This window comes from Dreissena polymorpha, chromosome 7, assembly GCF_020536995.1.
Source record: "Dreissena polymorpha isolate Duluth1 chromosome 7, UMN_Dpol_1.0, whole genome shotgun sequence".
In the NCBI taxonomy this organism is placed as follows: domain Eukaryota; kingdom Metazoa; phylum Mollusca; class Bivalvia; order Myida; family Dreissenidae; genus Dreissena; species Dreissena polymorpha.
The window spans coordinates 70,668,877-70,692,189 of record NC_068361.1 but is presented as its reverse complement, the minus strand read 5'-3'; the positions used below and the strand labels follow the sequence as shown (position 1 = coordinate 70,692,189).

At 34.8% G+C, this 23,313-nt stretch overlaps 2 protein-coding genes across 3 annotated transcripts; one reads left to right on the top strand and one right to left on the bottom strand.

The window, feature by feature from the left end:
- Positions 1 to 1,705: 1,705 nt before the first annotated feature.
- LOC127838680 (uncharacterized) lies at positions 1,706 to 13,025 on the top strand. Of its 2 annotated transcripts, none has more exons than XM_052366552.1 (4): positions 1,706 to 1,883; positions 4,961 to 5,514; positions 5,986 to 6,138; positions 8,455 to 13,025. In XM_052366552.1, exons 1-4 carry the CDS (start codon positions 1,751 to 1,753, stop codon positions 8,842 to 8,844), a joined length of 1,230 nt encoding a protein of 409 aa, XP_052222512.1. In that variant the 5' UTR covers positions 1,706 to 1,750; the 3' UTR covers positions 8,845 to 13,025. The 2 variants fall into 2 exon arrangements, with proteins under 2 accessions (XP_052222512.1, XP_052222513.1); XM_052366553.1 differs by lacking the exon at positions 1,706 to 1,883 and adding an exon at positions 2,012 to 2,158.
- Positions 13,026 to 14,203: 1,178 nt separating this feature from the next.
- On the bottom strand, positions 14,204 to 17,228 carry LOC127838678 (serine incorporator 1-like; the record flags this gene model as incomplete). Its single annotated transcript, XM_052366548.1, is given in 2 exon segments — positions 14,204 to 16,394; positions 17,084 to 17,228. Coding segments are annotated over 2 exon segments (284 nt in total), but the record flags the coding sequence as incomplete, so codon positions are not given.
- Positions 17,229 to 23,313: the final 6,085 nt, after the last annotated feature.

Below are 23,313 nucleotides of genomic sequence, written 5' to 3'. Positions count from 1 at the left end.
AGTCAAAGTTCAAGGTCACAGTGACTCGAAACAGTAAAATGGTTTCCGAATGATAAGTCAAGAATGCTTAGGCCTAGGATCATGAAACTTCATAGGAACATTGATCATGACTGGCAGATGACCCCTATTGATTTTCAGGTCACTAGGTCAAAGGTCAAGGTCACAGTGACTTGAAACAGTAAAATGGTTTCCAGATGATAACTCAAGAACGCTTAAGCCTGGGATCAGGAAAGTTCATAGTGACATTGTTCATGCCTGACAAATGATCCCTATTGATTTTCAGTACTCTAGGTCAAAGGTCAAGGTCAAAGTGACTTGAAACAGTAAAATTGTTTCCGGATGATAACTCACGAATGCTTAGGTTTAGGATCAGGAAAGTTCATGGGGACATTGGTCATGACCAACAGATGACCCCTATTGATTTTCAGGACTCTAGGTCAAAGTTCAAGGTCACAGTTACCTGAAGCAGTAAAATGGTTTCCGGATGATAACTCAAGAACGCTTAAGCCTGTGATCAGGAAAGTTCATAGGGACATAGGGCATGACTTACAGATGACCCCTATTGATTTTCAATACTCTTGGTAAAAGGTCAAGGTCACAGTGAACTTAAAACACTAAAAATGGTTTCTGGATGATAACTCACGAATGGTTAGGGTTAGGATCAGGAAAGTTCATGGGGACACTGGTCATGACGGACAAGATGACCCCTATCAGGACTCTAGGTCAAAGTTCAAGGTCACAGTGACCTGAAGCCACTACAACTGACAGCCCATTTTGGGGGCATGCATGTTTTACAAACAGCCCTCGTTTGTTAGTAAGCATTATATTTATTATGAGATTTGTGTTTGGTTGGTTTCTATTTGTATTTGGCCACTATCAGCTTGATGGTAATTGGTATGATTAATAAAATGGTTGCTTATTTTCAAAATGTATACTGGAAAGACTTATGCAAAGGAATTGCATCCATGTAGTACTTTCCGTCTACTGAAGATGCTTTCTGATAATTGGTTCTCTCTGTTTTTCAAAGAAAATTATCTTCCAGCTTCTGCAGTGATAGGCTCTTTTTGTTAAAGGTAATGACAATATTTACAAAGTTATTATGATTATTTCTTGATGATTTTTCCCCTTCAATTTAGTAATTTGATACTGTTTAGACTTCTGACAATCTGAGCATAAGACGTATGACTCCCTTTCCGTTTCCTGAAAGCCCTCAAGTTTGTGAAGTGCATTTCACACATGAGAACATTCTCATTATTTTTTGCTTAACTCAGAAGATGATATTTAATTACCACTCAGCTGAATATGTTGAATGCCTGTGAGATCATAAACAATATCAAATCTCAGCTATAAGTATATGCACATATTCCATCAAATCTCAGGGCTGTGTCGGTCTACAAAAGGTTTGTGTAAACACCAAATTGAGCATAGTTGAGTCAGATTATTGACTTAAGTATGTTCATGATTTTGTATTGGTCTTCATTAACTTTATTAACTCACAAAAGGACGAATTTTGAATCAAAGCTAACGCATTTACTGACAGGTATTTAATTTTGGTGTGGTCTTATGCTGTGGTGGTGGGGAAGGGGAGGGGCGGGATAGCCCTTTTCGCGTTAAAGCGTCCTTTCCCTCATACACATTGTTTTTCTCTTGCCGCGGAAAAGGACCCTTTTCGCTATATTCGTGTTCGACTGGTTCCCTATTTGACGCTACGTTCTTGTTATTGCGAAAGCCGAAACACAGCATGTAAAATATGGCGGTGAAATCAAGTAAACGTACAAATAAAAGTGGGTCCGAAAACGTTTCATCTAAAGGATGGAAAATCTATATGACAGTCGCCGCAGTCTTTATCATAACGTTCATTTACTACGTTTGTCTCAAATTGTGTACGTTCTCAACTTTTCTTTGAGTACATGTTTGTGAAATACTAATAATATCATGTTTCGTAACTAGGAATTTTCATCCCAAATTATTTAGTTTGTATATACCCAATAGTGTTTTCGCGTTTCTGTACAACGAGAGACACTCCGTCTTTGAAACATATGTATTATTTGTATAGCAAATATGGGGCACACATAAACCCAACGTTAAAAGATTTATAAAGCAATTATACTTCCTACAATTTAGAAAGCTTGGAATTTGATAGCCTAGTTCGTTGTCTGTGAGTTATCAATTGCTTTTTATGTCCCCCACCCACTATAGTGGGGGACATATTGTTTTTGCCCTGTCTGTTGGTTTGTACGTTGGTCTGTTTGCTCCAACTTTAACATTTGCAATAACTTTTTCAATATTCAAGATAGCAACTTGATATTTGGCATGCATGTGTATCTAATGGAGCTGCACATTTTCAGTGGTGAAAGGTCAAGGTCATCCTTCAAGGTCAGAGGTCAAATATATGTGGCCAAAATCGCTCATTTTATGAATACTTTTGCAATATTGAAGATAGAAACTTGATATTTGGCATGCATGTGTATCTCGTGGAGCTGCACATTTTGAGTGGTGAAAGGTTAAGGTCATCCTTCAAGGTAAGAGGTCAAATATATGTGGCCAAAATCGCTCATTTTATTAATACTTTGGCAATATTGAAGATACCAACTTGATATTTGGCATGCATGTGTATCTCATGCCAGTCATGGAGCCGCACATTTTGAGTGGTGAAAGGTCAAGGTCATCCTTCAAGGTCAGAGGTCAAGTATATGTGGCAAAAATCGCTCATTTTATTAATACTTTGGCAATATTGAAGATACCAACTTGATATTTTGGCATGCATGTGTATCTCATGGAGCCGCACATTTTGAATGGTGAAAGGTCAAGGTCATCATTCAAGGTCAAAGGTCAAAAAAAAAAATCAAAGCGGCGCAGAAGGGGACATAGTGTTTCTGACAAACATATTTTTTGGTTTGCGTCAAACTTTAAAATTTGCCATAACTTTTGCAATATTAAAGATAGCAACTTCATACATGTATTTGGCATGCATGTGTATCTCATGGAGCTGCACATTTTGAGTGGTGAAAGGTCATCCTTCAAGGTCAAAAGTCAAATATATGGGTCAAAATCACTCATTTAATATACACTTGCAATATTGAAGATAGCAACTTGATATTTGGCATTCATGTGTATTTCATGGAGCTGCACATTTTGAGTGGTGAAAGGCCAAGGTCATCCTTCAAGGTCAAAGGTCAAATATATGGGTCAAAATCACTCATTTAATATACACTTTTGCAATATTGAAGATAGCAACTTGATATTTGGCATTCATGTGTATCTCATGGAGCTGCACATTTTGAGTGGTGAAAGGTCAAGGTCATCCTTCAAGGTCAAATGTCAAATATATAGGGGGACATAGTGTTTCACAAACACATCTTGTTTATACTGCATTTTTGGTCTTTACAACACAGTAAGTTACATATCAAGTATTTCTTTAGTACACGGAACATGCCAATTCTATGAAGGCAACCTAGCAACCTTAATTTTATAACAACTTTCCCAGAGCTCCAGATAAGGTTTTGTGAAATTCTTAAAGTTACTACCAGATTTTCAAAAAGAATTCTTAACTCTGAAATTTTATTCTTAACGTTACTACTAAGTTTTGGAAAATAATTCTTAACTATTCTAAATGACCTAAAAATAAATAATAATGGTTATTTTCATGCAAAAAATCAAAATAAACATACTAGCAACTTTATTATACGAGTTCAACAGTGTCTATTCAGTATTATACAATTTTATATTTCAAATACCTTCATATTCCCAAACTGTGCTTAGAGTGCATGCCTTCGATGAATTATTACATATTTCACAATTAAAACGGGTCCCCCCTTCAATCTTTTCAACGATAAGCCACGGGAATTGTCCCTTCCACTTGTTTAATGTTTTTTTTTGTTTAAGTTTGGACCCGTCGTGTCGCGTTTTTTTATAGCTTTTCCGACTGTGTCAGCAACTTAACATACAACATCGTATAAGATCTTTTCTATAATGTATTTCTTAACATTCAACTTCGGCTCACTATGCGTTCAATATGTAAAAAGCGTGTTTTTGCACGCTTTGCAGTTTTTTAGGACGCTCTCTGTGTGCTGCCATTGTTTTTTGACAGATAGACTGTACACGCCGCTTCTATTGGAGAAAATGCGCCTTGTTAAACAAACCCGATAACCATTCTATCTAAGCACCGAAAAGATCTTTAATACGCGAAAAGAACTAAAAAAATCGATACGAACCGATGTAAAAATAATATTCGTAACTTGATTTTGTAATTCTTAACGGTACGACAAGATTTTAAAATAAATACGTAACGGACTTGAAAATAATTCGTAATTATGAAAATACGACCCTTATCTGGAGCTCTGTTTCCTATCCAGTGTTTTATCACCCTTATGGGAATCGGGCAGGGTCCCATTGGATTGGGAAAAAGTGTGGTGTTTTGACTAAAGATGGGAAATTACTGTTGTTTTTTCGCTAACATATGCTTCAAAATTGAGGTTTAAAGTGTTTTCAATATTATAATTTGCTTAAGTTCAACATATAGAGCTTAATGGATGTACTAAACGTTGAGATATAAAAAAAATATATATATTTTTTGGAAACCTTCAATACGGATTTTTAAGTCCCATTTGTGAAAATATTAACTTTTCCATTTGGAATGGGGCCCTAAACCGGCCCCTGATTTGAATGGAATAAAAAACTGCTATCAATCTGTCCAGAAAAGGAATATATTAGTATAAATATTACACTTTTGTTATTGTTGTGAAATAAATCATTTAATAAATATTGTTTTAGACTAAATAAACATCAACATACTGTTTAAAAGTTTATATTTTCAAAATAATTGGCATTTACACAAAAGATGTACCAATCAAAAAAAGTTAAGACCCTTCTGAAAACAACAGCAACAACATTTGTTTAATTGTTAGACATCTTAAAAATGTTCAGATAAAATTTGAAAAAGACAACTTTCTTTTTGCAGGCTTCATTATGCAGAAGACCAAACCGACTAGTTCGCAGACTTGGTGGCAAATGGGACTTTTTTCTCACAGTAATGAAGAGGCATCCTTCATGAGTAAAATAACAAAGAAGGAGTTTTATCATTTATTTGCGGTAGCAATACTTGAGGACTTAGACTGTGTATGGTCCGCGTTATTGACACAAATAAACCAAATTATTGAACGTTTCCAACCATTTCTTGAAAACCAGAATGTATTTGTATTTACAGTAACAGCGTTTCTAATCATACTGAGTTGTTATGTATATTTTAAAGTTTATAAATTGCCTTCAAATAACCATACGAAACAAGCAAGGAAATGTGGGCCATCTAGAAAAGATGCTAAACTAGATGGACAATACAGTGAAAACCGTAAGAATGACGGAGAAAACGTTCAGTGTAGTCACAGTCACTGTAGAACACCCTATTGGAAAGTGTTGACTGGTATACTGTTCTTGTGTTTTCTGCTGAGTATCCCATGGGAGTTTGTACGTGTGTACCAGTCCATGGTGGCGGAGAAAGTCACACAGATGACTATAGTAAGTAATTAGATTATTATAGATCAGTTTTGAAACTGAAAGCTATTATTTCTTAAATAATATGATTATTATTTCCATTTTTAGCAAGCCTGAGCACCCAGAGCTCATAGGGAGCTTAAAGGATACCATGTTGTCCTTATTAAGTGAGGCAGAAACTAACCTGTTATATGTCGATTTTGCAATGTTGGTGCAATCCTGTTATGTGTAGATTTTGCAATGTTGGTGTAATAACTGGTTTTTTTTCTATTTTTGTTACTCTGTATTAAGACTTAGAGTGGTCTGAGACAGTATTTGAAATTGTTATGATTTATTTTATTTTTTTACCATAAACATAAATTGAAAAAAACACACACTCTAGAGTCACGGTGAGTGGAGCCAAATTTGACTCCTTCAGGATTTTAATAAACTTAGTAGAGGTTAGCCAAACAATGCACACTCATATGCTTGTCACATTGCCACTTTGTTTCCCAGGGCATTCCAGCTGAGTGTGTCCCAGAGAGGATGTCCCTGCTGCAGACCCTGCAGTCATGGTTACGGTGGCACCTGTCCTGGAGCCAAGACCCCTGTCTACAGTACCACAAGTCACTGCTCATCGACCCACTGTGGCAGGTTCCACCCCTGCTGGTATGCTATACGGTGTATCCTGTCAGAGCTCCCCTGACTCAAAATTTTCATTAGCCAAATTTACTGTAGATTATAGAAAATCTTCTCATTTTTGCTGTTTTATTGTATTTTATAAAAAAAGTTGTAGCCAAATACCATTTTCTTTAGCCAAACTTGCTCATTTGAACAAATTGGCGAATTTTGCAAATTGAAGAGGGAGCCCTGTTTGTAAATTGTAGGTGAATGTTTTTCGGTTTCAATACTGATTTGCATATGAAGTTTATTTTTTCATCCTTTATGTATATGTAGTTTGTTAGTTAAAATAAAACTTGTAGTCAGACTTCTAGTCATTATTTTTAAAACCTGTATTTCCAAAGTTCTGTACTTTCACCCCTGAATTGATATTTATAAGGCATTTTCTGTGAAAATAAGACATTATATCCTTGATGACACATTCCATTAACAGTGGATTCCTGTTAAAAAATATATTTTCCTGCAATAGAAAATACCATAAAAGTGAAAGTGCTGTCCATGATTAGCCTGTGCACAGGCTGATATTGATGACATTTGTTTACCAAGTGGGGTAGAAAACAAGGTCAGAAAATCTTATTTTGGAAACACCATGTAACCATCTAGAAGCCACCTTTGTGACTCAGCCTTGATGAGACTTGCTTAACCCTTTGCATGCTGGGAAATTTGTAGTCTGCTAAAATGTCTTCTGCTGAATTTCTAAAATTAGCATTTTCTTCGATTTTTTTCAAAGAACACTATCAGAATAGCAAACAGTTTGGATCCTGATGAGACGCCACGTTCTGTGGCGTCTCATCTGGATCCAAACTGTTTGCAAAGGCCTTCAAAATCCGGTTCCCGCACTGTAAGGGTTAGAATCGTTTCCTTGACAATATCTTGCTCAATTTTGTTTATGGGTCAAGTGGGTTCAAAACCTAGGTCATCAGATACAATTTTAGAATATTCCTATAAACTGGTTTAATAAATGCATCAATTTTGACCTCATTACAATGAGTTATTGTCTGATTATTTTTCTTGACCATTTCTTGACAAATTTTGAAACTGGATCATGTTCACTCAGAAAAGAAGTTGTGATGTCATATATTCAACAATCATTGTACCACTTCCACTCAAATTAATACAGTTGCACCTTCATGGCTCTCTTGTTCTAAATATTTGTTCCACCAATACCTTTGGTCTCACACTCTTACATTTAATAAAACGTTAGTTGTCGGGTACTTGGAGTCGGAGATACATTATAGAAAAAATACTTAAATAGGATAATGCCCTGTCAAACACTTTTGAAAGTGAACAAATGTGTGTACTAGATTTTGTGTGCATCCAAAAAATAAGTAAGTTTAAAGGTGGATTTAAGGTCACTGTGAAGTACCGTTATGCAAGACAGATTAAATACACAGGCACCTGGGCTTAGTTGCATAGTACCTTGTTTACCAGTTTTCAATAAATCTACCATACAGTTGTAAATGTGGTGTCTATTTGAAGCCAAAAAGACCCTCTATATTCTTTGGATATAATTTCCGAAAGGGCACACATTCGGAAGGGCATATGTCTGCCAATAATAAAGTATAGAAATGGTATATGTCCAGAAGTGCTACTTTCATATTGCTGGTGGGCCCATTCAGATGTCCATGCAAGTGACCATGATTCAAACTCAAGATAAACATTCTGTCCCAAGTTTTATCAAGACAGATAGAAAACATGGTTTTTTTTGGCCCGATTTTATAGCCGAAATTCGGCTAGTTCCCAATCCGAAAAAGTATACTTTTTTCCCAAAATGCCAAAATGTGGCAAAAAATTCCCAAAATCCCCAAAAAACAAAAAAAAAATCTTTCTTTTTTTTTTTTAGAAAGAAGTGTCTTATGCGTATTTTATCTCAATTTTATTTCAATTACATCTAACAAAGTATTTTATGATTTTGTTCTTTTAATTTTAATGATTATAAAGTGTTATATTAAATTTAGTATTTCCCTAATTAGTGGACTTTTCGTGTGGAAAAAAAAGGCTAATGAATTAATTTTCCCAATTTCATGAAAATGCCGATAAAATTCCCAATTCCAAAGCCATGGGCTATCTTCCCAAAAAGTGGAGAAATAAAACCTGGAAAATGTTTTTCCTAAAGTGTTCTCAAGGTTTTTCTAGTATTTGGCCAGGTAACCTAATTGTTTAAATGCATGTGACCCAGATTTGTACCAATTCAAGAAATTGTCGATATAAACCTTCTGAAATTGTTTCTTTAGGACTGAACCATAACTTGTAAATTTTTATGTATACATTGTAACCACTTTTAGGTGATATCCTCTCTTTCAGGTGATATCCTCTGTGCTCTCTCACTGCATTGTTCATCCAGTCGAAGTCATTTTGGGAGGGCTGGGGAGAAGTTTCCGTCTGTTTTTCAGCGAGATTCCAGGGCCATGGCAACCTGTGATGTTGTTCGTCATCGTCATATTTGCCCTGTTAATAGTGACCATGTGTTTTGGATATCGAATACATTTGCCGTTCTTATTAAAAATCGAGCCCAGGACTCCAGTGTTTCTCAAAGTGAAGGGAAAGAAAAGGCCAGTTGAAGTGCATGACAAGAAAAGGACACTGGACTTGTCGATTGAGTCCAGTCAGGATGTGGAGACTCAGTCATCTGTGGACACATGTGGGTCTTTGGACTTCCAATGGACATGTACACAGGGCAGCCAGAGCCAGTGACAATCAAGAAATGTCTTACTGTAGCTCGATTTGTTGTTCTCGGCTTAGGTACTACTAATAAGTACCCCGTGTCCACTAAGGTATACTACAAAGTACCCAAGTAACAAAAAAAAACACTCAAAGTTCCCTGGAGTATTAATGGGTTCCTTTAAGTGTATTTTTTCATACCAGGGTACATTGTAGTATACCTAAAAGTACTTGGTGTACCGGTACTTTAAATAGTACCTGAGCCGACAATGACAAATTGAGTCTTGAGTGTACTGAGTGCTGCTGTTTATGCTTTTAAGGTTGTTATAGTGTCGTTCATTCTTTGTCCGTTAAATGTGTCTATTGAATTAGGAACATTGAGTCATTCATATGTTCAAACTCTTGGTATACCGCAATTAATTAACAGGGTATTAGTTAATGGTATTATTTTATTATTTTTTAAATGAAATCTATCACATATCTTGCATACTGTTGAACATTTATGATTTAGTGAAAACATCATGTCAGAATTCAAGATGTGGTGGTGAAAGACCTTTTTTAGTTTTAAGTTTTTAATGTTTTTGTTATTGTGCCTAATTTTATTTGCATATATTGTTGATGGATGACTTGTAAATGTGATGTCTCTTTAAGAGTTGAAGTGACTTTTGTTCACAGATCTTTTAGTTCCTTTTGTTTTCCATGTTTTTTAGCTCACCTGAGCACAAGGTGCTCATGGTGAGCTTTTGTGATCGCCTTTTGTCCGTCGTGCGTCGTGCGCCGTCAAAATTTGCCTTGTATACACTCTAGAGGCAACATTTATTGTCTGAACTTCATGAAACTTGTTCAGAATATTGGTCCCATTGACACCTCGACTGAGTTTGAAACTGGGTCATGCTGGGTCAAAAACTAGGTCACTTGGTCAAAAAAAAGAAAAACCTTGTGAACACTGTAGATGTCACATTTGATGCCCAATCTTCATGTCACTTTGTCAAAATGTTTGTCTAAATGATATGTGTATTGAGTTCAAAAATGGTTCCGGTCCCTTGAAAAACATGGCCGCCAGGGGGCGGGGCAGTATTCCTTATATGGCTATAGAGAAACCTTATGAACACTCTAGAAGTCACAACTTTTGCCCAATCATCATGAAACTTGGTTGAAACATTGGTTTTACTGATATCTCGGACGAGTTTGAAAATTTCCAGATCTGTGAAAAAACATGGCCACCAGGGGGCGGAGCAGTTTTCTCTAAATGTATATAGTGAAAACATGTGAACACTCTAGAAGTCACATTTTTGGTCCAATCTTAATGAAATTTGGTCAGATTATGTGTTTTCTGGATATGAAGGTTGAGTTCGAAAATGGTTCGGATCGGTAAAAAAGCATGGCCGCCAGGGGGGGGGGTCATTTGCCTTATATTTATATAGTAAAAAAGCTTGTGAACACTCTAGAAGTCACATTTTTGCCTAATCATCATAAATTTTTTTCTAAACATCAATTTTATAGATATCTCTGATGCGTTCGAAAATGGTCATGATTGGTGGAAAAACATAGCCGCCAGGGGATGGGGCAGTTTTCTCTATATGTATATAGTGAAAACATGTGAACAGTCTTGTTGTGATAAGCCATAATGTTAAAGAAAGATAGTCTGTACATACTTTCTAATAGTTAACTCCCTTGTATAAACCTGGGACTTCTTTCATAAAATGTGGTGTACATAAAGACAGTTTGCATGCAAATTAATAAACCTATTGTTTCTATGTCATAAAATAACTGTACATTTACTAATTGCACTGTAGAGCCTTATCTTTGATCTTTACTGATAAGCCAATTTAACCTACTGTGTTTGGATGTATTGATTGAACATCTTCTAAGATCAATTGGATTGGGAAAATCAATTATCTCAGCAGAAAACTGTGCTATGAAACTGTTTCCATGGCAACCTTGTTATTAGACATTTTCTAAATTAGAAAGACTCTTTTGATTGAAATAACTTTTGTAAATTATTCTTATTTTTTACATTTGAATCACTGGAGCTTTCCACTCTCCATAAATTGTGTTCTTTTGATTAAGTTAGACTTCTTTTATAAACTAAATTTTTGAAGCAACTTCTAGACTAACAGTACTAATATTTATATCAGTTTTTTGACAACTTCTTTTTACATTCATTAAGGTATTTGTTGTATTTGTTCATTTTTAACGATGCATAGATTCTTAAGACTGAAGTTAGTTATTTTCATTAAAGCTGCTTTGGTTTTCACTTATAGATTAATTCTTTGAGTGTATTCAGGCGTATCTGACTGGACGCCTTTAGTTAATTGAATTACAACCAGTCAGTGGTGTCAGTCGGACTGGAAATAAGCGTTCTTTAATTAGACTCGATAAATATTTCCGTATTACATAAGTGCTCACAAAGTTAAATAACTCGTAACCGTCCCGTGACCGGTTTACTTGCGTAAGCGTACGAGACCGCACTAACACAGTTGTTTATAGTGAAACATTGTGAATACTTTTAGTCACATTTTCAGTTCAATCTGAATGACACTTGCTGATCATCACACGTGGTGACAATCTTTATGAGCAGAATATTTTTATACGCCCGTTTTTTCAAAACGGGACGTATTATAGTTTCACCCTTGGCAGTGGGCGTGCGGCGGGCGGGCGGCGTCCACAGCAGTGTCCACTCTCTAATTCAAATAGTTTTCATCCCATCTTCACCAAACTTGGTCAGAAGTTGTATCTAGACAATATCTAGGTCAAGTTTGAATGTGGGTCATGCCGGATTAAAAACTAGGTCATGGGGTCACTTAGTGCATTTTCAAGGATTTAGCATGGTGTCTGCTCTCTAATTGAAGTAGTTTTCATCCGATCTTCACCAAATTTGGTCAAAAGTTGTGTCTTAATAATATCTAGGTCAACTTCAAATATGGGTCATGCCGGGTCAAAAACTAGGTCACTTAGTGCATTTCAAGCATTTAGCATGGTGTCCAAAACCTTCAAACGGGCGTATCTTGTGACAGTTTGGCACTCTTGTTTGCTCATGGTAAACTTTTGTGATCACCATTTGTCAATTGTCTGTCTTCCGTTGTGCGTCATGAATATTTGCCTGGTAAACACTGTAGAGGCCACATTTATTGTTGGATCTTCATGAAACTTTGTCAGAAGATTTGTCCCAATAACATCTTGGACGAGTTCAAAAATGGTTCCAGTCTGTTGAAAAACAATTCCGCCATGGGGCCATTTGTTGTTCATTCTTCATGAAACTTGGTAAGAACATTTGTTCTAATGACATTTTGGGCTGCAAAGAACAGGTCATTTCTTTTTATATCAGGTGAGCGACTTTGGGCCTTTCAGGCTGTCACCAACAGTTTGAAGTATTAGTTATTAGGAATTGCACTTGTCAGTAGGTCCGAAATATGTGCAGTTCACTGCAGAAACTACCTTGATGTATAACTGAATACCGGTATATGCTATAATTGCATCGGTGTCAAATTGTACATGTAGGTTTGTATAATTGTGCTATTGTAAATTAACCACTTGAACATAATGAACCATTGTCTATTTCATCAATACTAGTTACTGATTGTATAATGTTGTTGGTATGTTTGACTCGTTTTGGTTGTTATACTTAAATTTGTTGTTTTGGCCATACTTGGACAATTAGGTTCTATTATGTCTACTGGTAAGTGTCATCATTCCTGTTTGGCAGAAACATTCTGTTTTACCCAAGAAACTCATATCGTTTAAAAGTCTTTCAATAACATGCATACGTTTTCATTCTTTGTTCTTCTTTGCCTTCTAAAGCGTAATAACTGAATGTTACTAAATAAAATATGTCTAACAGACAATTGTTTTCCTTACTTTGGACTTTTCCAGAGTCAATCCAAAACCAAACAGTTGGACTGTCACATGGGATAAACAATTTACCCAGTAATACACCTATTTTTTCTATATTTTTCACTTCAATAAAAAAATATGAATGTATAAATTAACACTTAAAGTTGTATGCATCATGTTTAACCAGATTATTGCATGTTCATCCTATGTTTAACAGTGTATGTAATGCTTAAAATCCAGTGTGCACTTAAAGAACAACTCTTGATGTCAAAGACACAGATTCTGAAGACAATTAGTTGATCTTTATGGGAATTACTAAGATTCACTCTCCTTAGGAATGTTGCAATATCTACTAGACATCAATAAATCATCTAAATATAGATTTTAAGTCTGTATTTAATTTTCCAGATTTTCTACCAAGGGCTTGTACTCTTCATGTATTGGGAAAGGGTTTATTTTCAGTCATTAAATATTGATGTATTACAAAGTTCACCATGTGCCAAATTTAGCGTTATAATTGTTAAACAGGTCATGATCTAATATCAAACAGCAACTTTTTTTGTACATAAAAGTGTTATATCCAACAGCAATTCTTGTGGACATAACTTTCTAATATCCAACTGAAATGCGTGTGGACATGATTGTCTAATATCCAACTGCAGTTCTTGTTGACATAAAAGTCTTATATCAAACAGCAATGCTTGTCAACATAACTTTCTAATATCCAACTGAAATGCGTGTGGACATGATTGTCTAATATCCAACTGCAGTTCTTGTTGACATATAAGTCTTATATCAAACAGCAATGCTTGTCGACATAACTTTCTAATATCTTACTAAAATTTTTGTGGACATTATTGTCTAATATCCACCTGCAATTCTTGAGGATATAAGTCTTATATCAAACAGCAATATTTGTGGACATAATTGTCTAATATCCAACTTCAATGCTTGTGGTAATGATTGTCTAAGATCAAACAGGTTGCTGTGGTGTAATGGATATGGCGTCCGCCTAGCGACCGGGAGGTCACGGGTTCATTCCCCACCCTGGGAGCGTTCTTTAGATCTACCCCAAAGACACCAAGTACTGGTTTTAGGCCCAGGAAACGGACTGGAGAGCATTCATATAAGCCTAAGGCTTTCGATGCAATCCAGCTAAAGTAAATAGGTTTAAAGCTAAGATCAAACAGGAATGCTTGTGGACATAATTGTCTTATATCCAACAGCAAAGTTTGTTGACATAATTGTCTAATATCCAACAGCAATGTTTGTGGTAATGATTGTCTAATATGCAACTGCAATTCTTATTGACATACTTGTCTAATATCCAACAATGCTTGTGGAAATGATTGTCTAATATGCAACTGCAATTCTTATTGACATACTTGTCTAATATCCAACAATGCTTGCAGAAATGATTGTCTAATATCCAACTTCAATGCTTGTGGACATAATTGCATAATAAGTTGTAAATGAATGACTTCAAGAAGCGTGCATAGAGCAGCGTGGAACAAAACAAGTGAAGCAGGATTATAATATTAACGACAATAAGCAGATATATGTGAAGTACTTTTTATTACAACAATATCTAGAAAAGCGTACACTGATTCTCACAATCACAACATTAAGAAAAACACATGAACAATTACATTTGCAAAGAATTACCAACAAAATGGCAAAGAATTAACAAAAAACATATTTTCCTTGAAATTGTTTTAGTAAATTCTCAAGTATAAATGAAATTGTTATAAATAATTTCAACAAATCTTACAAAGGTCATTTATTAAAGGCCCGTATTTAAATAATAATGATAATATATTATAATAATTTTTAGAAACATATAGGGTACTTTTCACTTTTATTAATGACAAAAAAGAAGTACAATATAAATCATTATTCAAGAAATTAGTATGGCCAACTGTTTGATAATATTTTTCACGTACAACGCTGGAGTCAGTTTGACTTTTTAGCATTACATGTTCATAAATTTAAATAAAATGGTGGATATTTTTTTATTCAATGTTGTTTTTGCAGTTTTCATAATAGGGATAATACACGTTTTCTACGGCATGATCATCTGCGGGCGCTCGAAAAATCCGTTTCAGATTTCCGGAACAGATTTTGAGAGCGCCCGCAAATGATCATGTCCGAGAAAATGTGTATTTTCGCTATTATTGCATAAACAAATCACACATACCAATATAAATTAAAATAACATTGAAAAAAATATGTTTTGTTTATTCAACATCGACAAAATAATTTGATTATTTCAATACAGTTCAATGTTTTTTACATATGCCTCAGTCGGTCATCATCCGAAATGACGAGGCTTTACCTTCAGATAGGCATTTTTTCGATTTAAAATGTGTTTTAACAGTGGATTTATGCAAAGTTAAAACTGCAGCCGCGCCAAGTAAGAAATGAGGAATTATTTTGGAATTTACAGCAGGAACGTTGAAGGTACATAAACACTTACATTTACAGCATAGTCTTTTGAAAGAGTAAATAACCTTAACATCATTGACGTTGCCAATAAAATAAAGCTCTTGTCAAGAGAGTGCAGATGGTATAATTTGAAGAGGATTGAAATAGTCATTATCCCTGCATGCATGAGGAAACTGGTGCTTATTCAGTTCCCCATTTATGCTTGGAAAGTCGTCTAAGGCCGGAGAAGGGAAGTAACTACGTGTGGACCAGATTATGGATATGAAAAACACATATCAGGGCTTGAACAGCACATGAATCGCCTTGTTGATACACGATTTCTCCCCTTCAAGCCCTACTTTTGCCAAGTTTCTGCACCCCGCCAGAGGGCGTTATAGATAGAGTTTATGCAATAATTACTGATTTAAACATGATAGTACAATAGGTTTTCTTACACAACCAATCAATATTTTATTCTTCATTGGTTTACTCTGCTCACTGGTTGAACAGAACAAAATAAAATTGTTCATGGCAATAATTTAAATATGTATACAAGTATAAATAAACTACATGTTTAATGTCTTTTACAGCAAAGGCTCACAATTACTTTAACTTTAAATAGACCACCAAATTGTATCTGCACAGAAAGTCATTTGCACAGCTACGTATACCAAAAGTGTTCATTTTCATACACTGAAACGAAAATCAGTATTTATTTTCTGTTTGTAATATTGAGAAGTTATGCCTTTTTTTATATAAGTGTGAACATCTAAATTATGAGGTGAACAAATGGATCTTCATCTTCACAAGTATAAAGAGATTTGTACGGCCACTTAGAGATGTAACATAGCAGCTTCCACAGGCAAATAATTTTAACATCCAACAACTTTCCGAATGATCTCAATTACACATGTTAGGAACAGTTCGTAGCTTTATAACTGTATAGGTATGTTTGACAGTATGTGGCTTATATGAAGAAACAGTTTATTTAAAATGTAGTATCATATAAATATTTTAAAATAAAACAGATCAAAATTCAAATACAAGTAATTTAACAATATTATATCCATAATACAAATGTAGTGATTTTCACACATCAATTTAATTCTTGAAGTGAATATAACAGTTCAAACAAGCGTCTCCACTAGCTTTAGTGGGAATTTTGCATCCAAGGGGGGTAACTGCTCTAGGCAAATTCCCTGTCTCTGAGAATGAGAGGTGCCACTAGGGTCCACACGTAGAGTATAATGCACAGCCAGCTGGACACAATCTTCACCCAGACAGCTGCAAAGTTTGAGTTCAGCGTCTTCAGGTCAGAGCTTGGTCTGCAAGTAAAGCAATCATGTATATAAAGCAAAGTCTGTAAATTTGATTTGTGCCATTCTCTGGTTTGCTGTACACATTTGTAATAACCTGCAGATTTACCGGTAGATTTTTTACAGAAATGTGCAATAAGTCCTATTTTAAAATTAACATCCTTGCATTTGAAAATTGGTGGGAAATATGCAGTTAATTAATAATGGTGTAATTGTTAACAGGTTTACGTCCTAAAATTCCTATGAATGTAGAAATATGAATGTTACAATATTGACTTAATATTTTCTGGTTATTATGTTTACATATCTAATACTTAAAGATATCAAGTTCATTGTCTCCTTAGAGTAACACCATGACAGAGCCTTAATATTTATAACCAGAATGTCAAGACAATTTCGGATATCTTTGGTGGGCCACAAGAAAAATATAAATTTAAAGCATTCTTATTAATCATAGGAAACCTGTAATTTTGATAAATTTTCATCTATAATATAAAAAAACTGCTTATTTACAATATTTTCGGAAATGTTAGTAGCTATTTAAAATTTTACCAGCCAATAACAAATATTACAAGCTAACCTAGCATGAAATGAAAGGCATGACTTTTTTTGCTTCTGTCAATGCTACCAGAGTGATAGTTATAACTATATTGGCCACTGTGAACGCTAACAGACTGATAATGATATCATGTTCTCACTTGAACCAGTTGGTGAGTGTCATCATGACGTAGAGGGAGGCGAGCATAAGCATGAAGTGGAAGAAGGAGTAGCTGTAGGCTGTGTTCTCCTCCTCATTGTCCCACACATTCTGTCCTCCCTTCTCCTCATCCTTCTCACTCGCTCCTGCAACACAGTGTGGCCAACATGGGAAAACAAGACTAAATGCATGTGCATCAACTGTCTTCCCAGATTAGCTTGTGAGGTCTGCACAGGCTTATAAGGGATGACACTTTCAGTTTTATTTTTCGTTTACAGGAAGTCTCTTCTAAGAAAAAATCCAGTTAAGATGGACACTGTGCAGCCTGCGCATTGTATGCTATGTATGGGGCTTGTGCAACATGCCAAAGCTGTGAAAGCCTGGACTTCCTTCAAACAGAACTGTCCAAAAAGGATGGACACTGTGCATTAAGCCCTGTTTTCCCACAGCGTTCTTCATATCAATTTACATCTGGTATAATGAATGTTTAGGTTCTTGAATAAAACTCTGGAAACTTCTTTTCATAAAATAGTTATGTTTTCTTCATAATTATTACGTCTTTGTTCAAATGCACTATATGCAAAGATGAGCTAAAAATTGTCTGCGGGTAAAAACTGAACACAGATTTTCCTATAAGGATTGTTCAACACCCTGCACAAACCCAATGTGTGTTCCAGCCTCTATGACTTGGCTAGCAAAGGTTATCAGACAAAACAAGAGCTGTTCCATCGAAAGACATATGTCATTGAAAAACGCATTACGAAACCTAAACTCAGATTTTGAAACCTTAACGCGAACCCTAACTTAAAGGTCAAGGTCAAAGGGGTCAACATTTTTGTGCGTATGGAAAAGGCCTTGCCCATATACACATGCATACCAAATATGAAGGCTATATCTCAAGGGACATAGAAGTTTTGAGCATTTTTCTAAACCTAAATGCAAAAGTACATGTATGACAAACAGACAGACGGACAGTGCGATCACTATATGACCACCTTCATGGGCATAAAAACAATAGACATAATGATAAGCTTTTAGGAGTTACACTACACTATAATTATGATTATCAATGTGTTTAGCCAAACATAATGTATAGTCATACCAACATTCAAACAAAAACTAAAATCTCAACATAGTAAGATGGATTTAGGCTATTTGTGTTCATTATTAGATGTGGTCTTGTTAATGCTTGTAACACCTTATAATTTTTCTTAATGTGCTTATAAAATAAACATAATTTTTTAAGTTTGAATGTTCCAATTTATGGTCTTAAAATGATTTATGTGTAATATGGGCACAATTATGAGATAAAATGGAGATTTACATCAAATGTTATAAAAATTATGTGCAAAGAACTCAATAAGTCTAATTATTTGGCAACAGGGATGCAATTTACTTGATAAAACTTAAACAGTAATGACTCATTGATACACAAATAGATCCTGGTGTGCATGTATCAATTACAGCAGGTATAACCAGTTATAGTTACAGTAGCAATATGTATAGTAGAAAATATCAAAATCTGAACAATAAGCAATGTGATGTGTTAAATGTGCTCACCAGCAATCCAACTATTCTACTGAAAGCAACTAAACAGCAGGTTACTCCAAGTATATACTGGTATGCATTTGGAAACGAAACTTGAACAGTATGAAACTAAAACAGAACCCAACACTTATTGATATGATGTTTATATTTTTTAGGTACAAGGCTACTTTTCGGCTGCTACGTGACAGATTGAAAAGGTCAAAAATGAAAGAAAAAAAACTCCTTTTTTTTCAAACTCCATATAATGGGAGGTGTAATAGATTGCATTTGATTAGTATGGTATTCTTAAGTTTGCCAACAAATCTTGTTGGCCTCATTTACATTTGCCTCGTCATCTGTCATGTACCAGCTTTGAGGTCAAATACAAACATGGTTAGCAACACTGCATGACTTTTAGTTGAGGTGGTCATTGTAATTCTGCTTTACTGAACAAGGACTATTAATAATTATCATATTTATCATTATCGCTTTTTGACAATATTATTTGGATTGCATATGATACTTGCCATTTGTTCCAATCTAAATTTTCTCAACTTCTCTTTGAATATTTGGACTAATATATTATAATTGGCTACACAAAAGTATTACATGATTCAAACAGTATTGTTTACTGTAATTAAGAAGTATATCATTTAGCACTTGTATTAATTGTTTTATAAAATATCAATGTTATTATCCAAATAATATTCTTTAACATTAGTCAAGGATTTTGTATGGGCCCCTTTCCAAGTCTGTATGGATGTGTTAACAGTTAACTGTGTGAACAAGTGATAAGTAAAACTGTCTAAAAATAAAATATCACACTGTGATAGAAGGTAACATTACCTTTGTAATTACTAGCTCCTGTAAAACAGTGAATACAAGCAGTGCACATTTAATTAAAAAGGAAAACACAAGGAACACAATATACAGACTGTGAAATGATGGATAAATAAAATCAGGGACAAATGGTCGTGAACATGAGAGGAGCCAAAATGTTTCTCAGCAAATTCCAGTCAATGCAAAATTGTGTCCATTTACAATTGTAGTAGAGTCAATCAGGTTTTTAAAGCACATACATTTGCCCAGGAATCACACTCAGATATTCATGGCTAATTAAGTGAACAATTTGCAATAAATAATTCATAAAGCAAATTGTAGCACATAACATGGTATGTATTGCTGAAATCTGTAACAAAACCATTTAGTACCTAGAAAGTGTGAAAACAAAGTTTGTTGCAGCATGACATTAAAAACATGCAGCAAATCAACATTCTTTACAAATTGCACTCTATTATATTGACCATATAAACCAAACTTTAAAGCTCTTAATTTGTTGTATTGTTTTCTCCATTGATGGTATACATACAAGGTTTCAGCATAGTAACTGTTTGTTCCCATTTCATTAAATGAAAACATAATATTGAAGCCACTGACAAACAACAAACCACAATCATACAACCCAATCATGAAAGAAAGATAGAACAAATCAACTTAGTGTCTATTTGGTGCGTGTACTATTGACTTTCTGAAAACCCTGTTCATGCTATATACAAAATTTACTTGTAAGATGGGCTAAGTGGTTAAATGTTAGTTTAGAGGCCTGCTAGTGAATCACAGTTCTGTCTAAAATGTTTGACCTGGATTTTTATCAAACATTAACTAAGTTGGAAACATTTTTTGTATAAAAGCTGGGGAAAAAAAAGAAATGTGAGCCCATAACCTGCCGGTCTGGAAAATGGAGAAGAAAACCAGACATTCTTGAGTACAAAGTAAATATACTCTCAAGCCTAGAGGTTAGCAATGCTGTTAGGGGGTAGCACTTCAAAATAATGTACCTGGGTTGCATGCACCTGAATCAGAGAGCAAAACATATCACCGTCATACATCTCACGTAAAATACAGAGAAACACTTTCTGATAACAAACACCAGACTCATTTTGGAAAAAGTAATTACAATATAACTCAATATATGATGTAAAGGCCCTATAACTGACTTTACCCAAATTGAAAGTCTCAGTACCTCTCAAATTATAACAATAGAATACCAGTAATGCTATGTCTGACTTTATCATTCCCATGCCACATACATGTTTTCTCCCAGGTTAAGACTGACAAAATGTTAACCTTCTTTTTGAACCTAAGGCTTAACCAAATAACAGAGCTCTAATTCAGACACTGAATGCTTTATCCCAGACTTCAGTCACTCGTTAGAGAGACTGCTATGACAACCTTATACAATTAATGTCACAGTTAAAATTGGTTACAGAATGGAAACAAGATGCATATGACTATCATCAAATAGCAGATGCAAAATGTGAATTCAAGATTGACTATAGCTCATGCAGACAATCAATGCAGATCCACTTATCACAGTGAAACAATATGGACACAAACCTTCACAAAAAGCTTATAAGAAACATGCCATTATGTTCGGATTAATAACAGACAAAATTCAATGCCTGAAACTGGTAAACCAAAAAATGATGCCACAAATTATACTATCTGTAACACACATTCGGATTTATGACTCAAGTTAAGAAATAACATGATTTAATTGTAATATTTTACTTATGTTATAATAAAGTGCAGTGAGTGGAGATAGCTTGAAATGATTACTGTAGCTCACATGTGTATCAATGTTATACAAGCAGCTGAGAAACATTTTGACGTTTGGTTATGTGGCAAAATATAAATGAGAGAAATGTAGAATTGACCAACAATGACACTGCAGCAAACATAATTAAACATGGCCCTTATATGACCAGTGATTAATAACATATGAAATTTGGATGGAATATTACAATATTTATATGGTAACACGTAAAAAAAAATAATGTAGCACAAATTGATGATTCAGAGCAAAACAATTCTTAGTCCATATATTCAGTATGTACATAAGACTATATTTTTAGCTGATTTATCAAATAATAGTATAGCTGCTGCAGGATCATTGTGTTACAACTAACAAGAAAATGATACTATACCAGGTTTTCAAACGTTGTAGTTATTAATTTAAAATATTGCAACCCAATTGGTCTGCATGCAGGCCACCAACGCATACAATTACAGAACGATACTCCAAGCTATTGAGTGGAAAAAGTTTTTTCTATTTATAGAAACAGTGACCTTGATCTCGACCCAACTTGTCCCGAATAGATTTACAAGGTATGTTTATATGTAAGTTACCAAGAATATAAAATGTCAGCGCAATAACTCCATCCATTGTGTTGAAAACCTGATTAATGACCAGACACATTTTCTTGGCTCACTGGGACTCCTACCAAATATGGGCATCTTTGGGCAACAGCAAAAAAGGGAGCTTAAAAAACCAAAATGAACACTGACAGCTGTGTTCCGAATTTATAAAGTAATACTTGAAAATTGTTGCTCAAAAAAGGTAAAATAAGTTAATAAATTTTGGTAGTATTACCTAGAATGTGACACCTTAGCAGCTTTTAACATCAAATGCTATGTCCTAAGCCCGATCATCTTAATTAAGCCTGGTTAACATAAAATTTTGGAACAATGACACGAAAGCCCTTATCAATTTAAAAACTTTTCAAGCTACTGAGCAATTTTTTTTGCTGCTGCTCTTTTAACCCTTTGATACAGCCCCCAAGAAAGCAGATAGAGGGCCCAGTAGGCATGCACACAGGGGCAGTTTACCAGTTTCAGTCAATGGCAGTTTGTCAGAACCTGAAAATCATCACCATCAGTTTATTATGGCCACCAAACTGTCTACAGTCATTTTTTTTAATCAAAATTACCAAAAGAATTAACTAAATTAGTTTTTTTATAACTGATAAGGGGAGCCCCCGTTTTTTCTTTGAAATATTCAAATAATCTGATATCACGTATCACAAGTTACCAACCATATGACAACTCTGTATGTGTAGATGCCAGCCTATCTTCCCATGAAAGTCTTAAGGATCTTATTTACATGTATAAGCACCAAGCACTGACTCTAACCAGAAAATGGACTCAAAGTCTATATATAGCTTTGTCTGGACGCCAGTCTATATATAGCTATGTCTGGACTCGAAGTCTATATACATGTCTGGACTCAAAGTCTATATATAGCTATGTCCTTTGAAAGTCAGGAGAGTTTAATGTCCCACTAACATGGTCAATGAGAAGTGGGTTGTATACAAACATACACACAACTTTCAAGTAAATACAACTCATCACCCACAAAAACTCCAATCATATGTTTATAGATAAAAGAAAATAATGTATTGGTACTGGTATACTTTTAGTTATAATATGCAAACACTAAGTGATAACTTATTTAAGACTTTGTGATTGCCAAAACAACATACATGAAAAGAAAATGTAGACTTTTTCAATGGAATTATCAGCACAATTTCTGCTCCATTCAAACCTTTGCCCCACTCAGGTAAAGTTTGAGCCTTAACTAATATACCTTCTTAATCAGATACTATTGCTGTATTTAAAAACAAATTCAGCTCTTTACACTGAGCATGTGACCAAATATAGTTATTTTTCAATAAAATGAGTCACGTTCTGAGAAAACTGGGCATAATGCATGTGCGTAAAGTATGGTCCCAAATTAGCCTGTTGCAGTCCGCATAGGCCAATCAGGGACGACACTTCCATCTAATTTTATTTTTGCTAAGCAGAGACTTCATTCAAACAAAAAATGTCATAAAAGAGAAAAAGTGTCGTCCCTGATTAGCATGT

Coding starts and splice junctions, on each gene's coding strand:
- LOC127838680 (XM_052366552.1), top strand. CDS start 1,751: ATGGCGGTGAAATCAAGTAAACGTACAAATAAAAGTGGGTCCGAAAAC. Junction 1,884..4,960: donor CTACGTTTGTCTCAAATTGT/GTACGTTCTCAA, acceptor TTCTTTTTGCAG/GCTTCATTATGCAGAAGACC. Junction 6,139..8,454: donor GGCAGGTTCCACCCCTGCTG/GTATGCTATACG, acceptor CCTCTCTTTCAG/GTGATATCCTCTGTGCTCTC.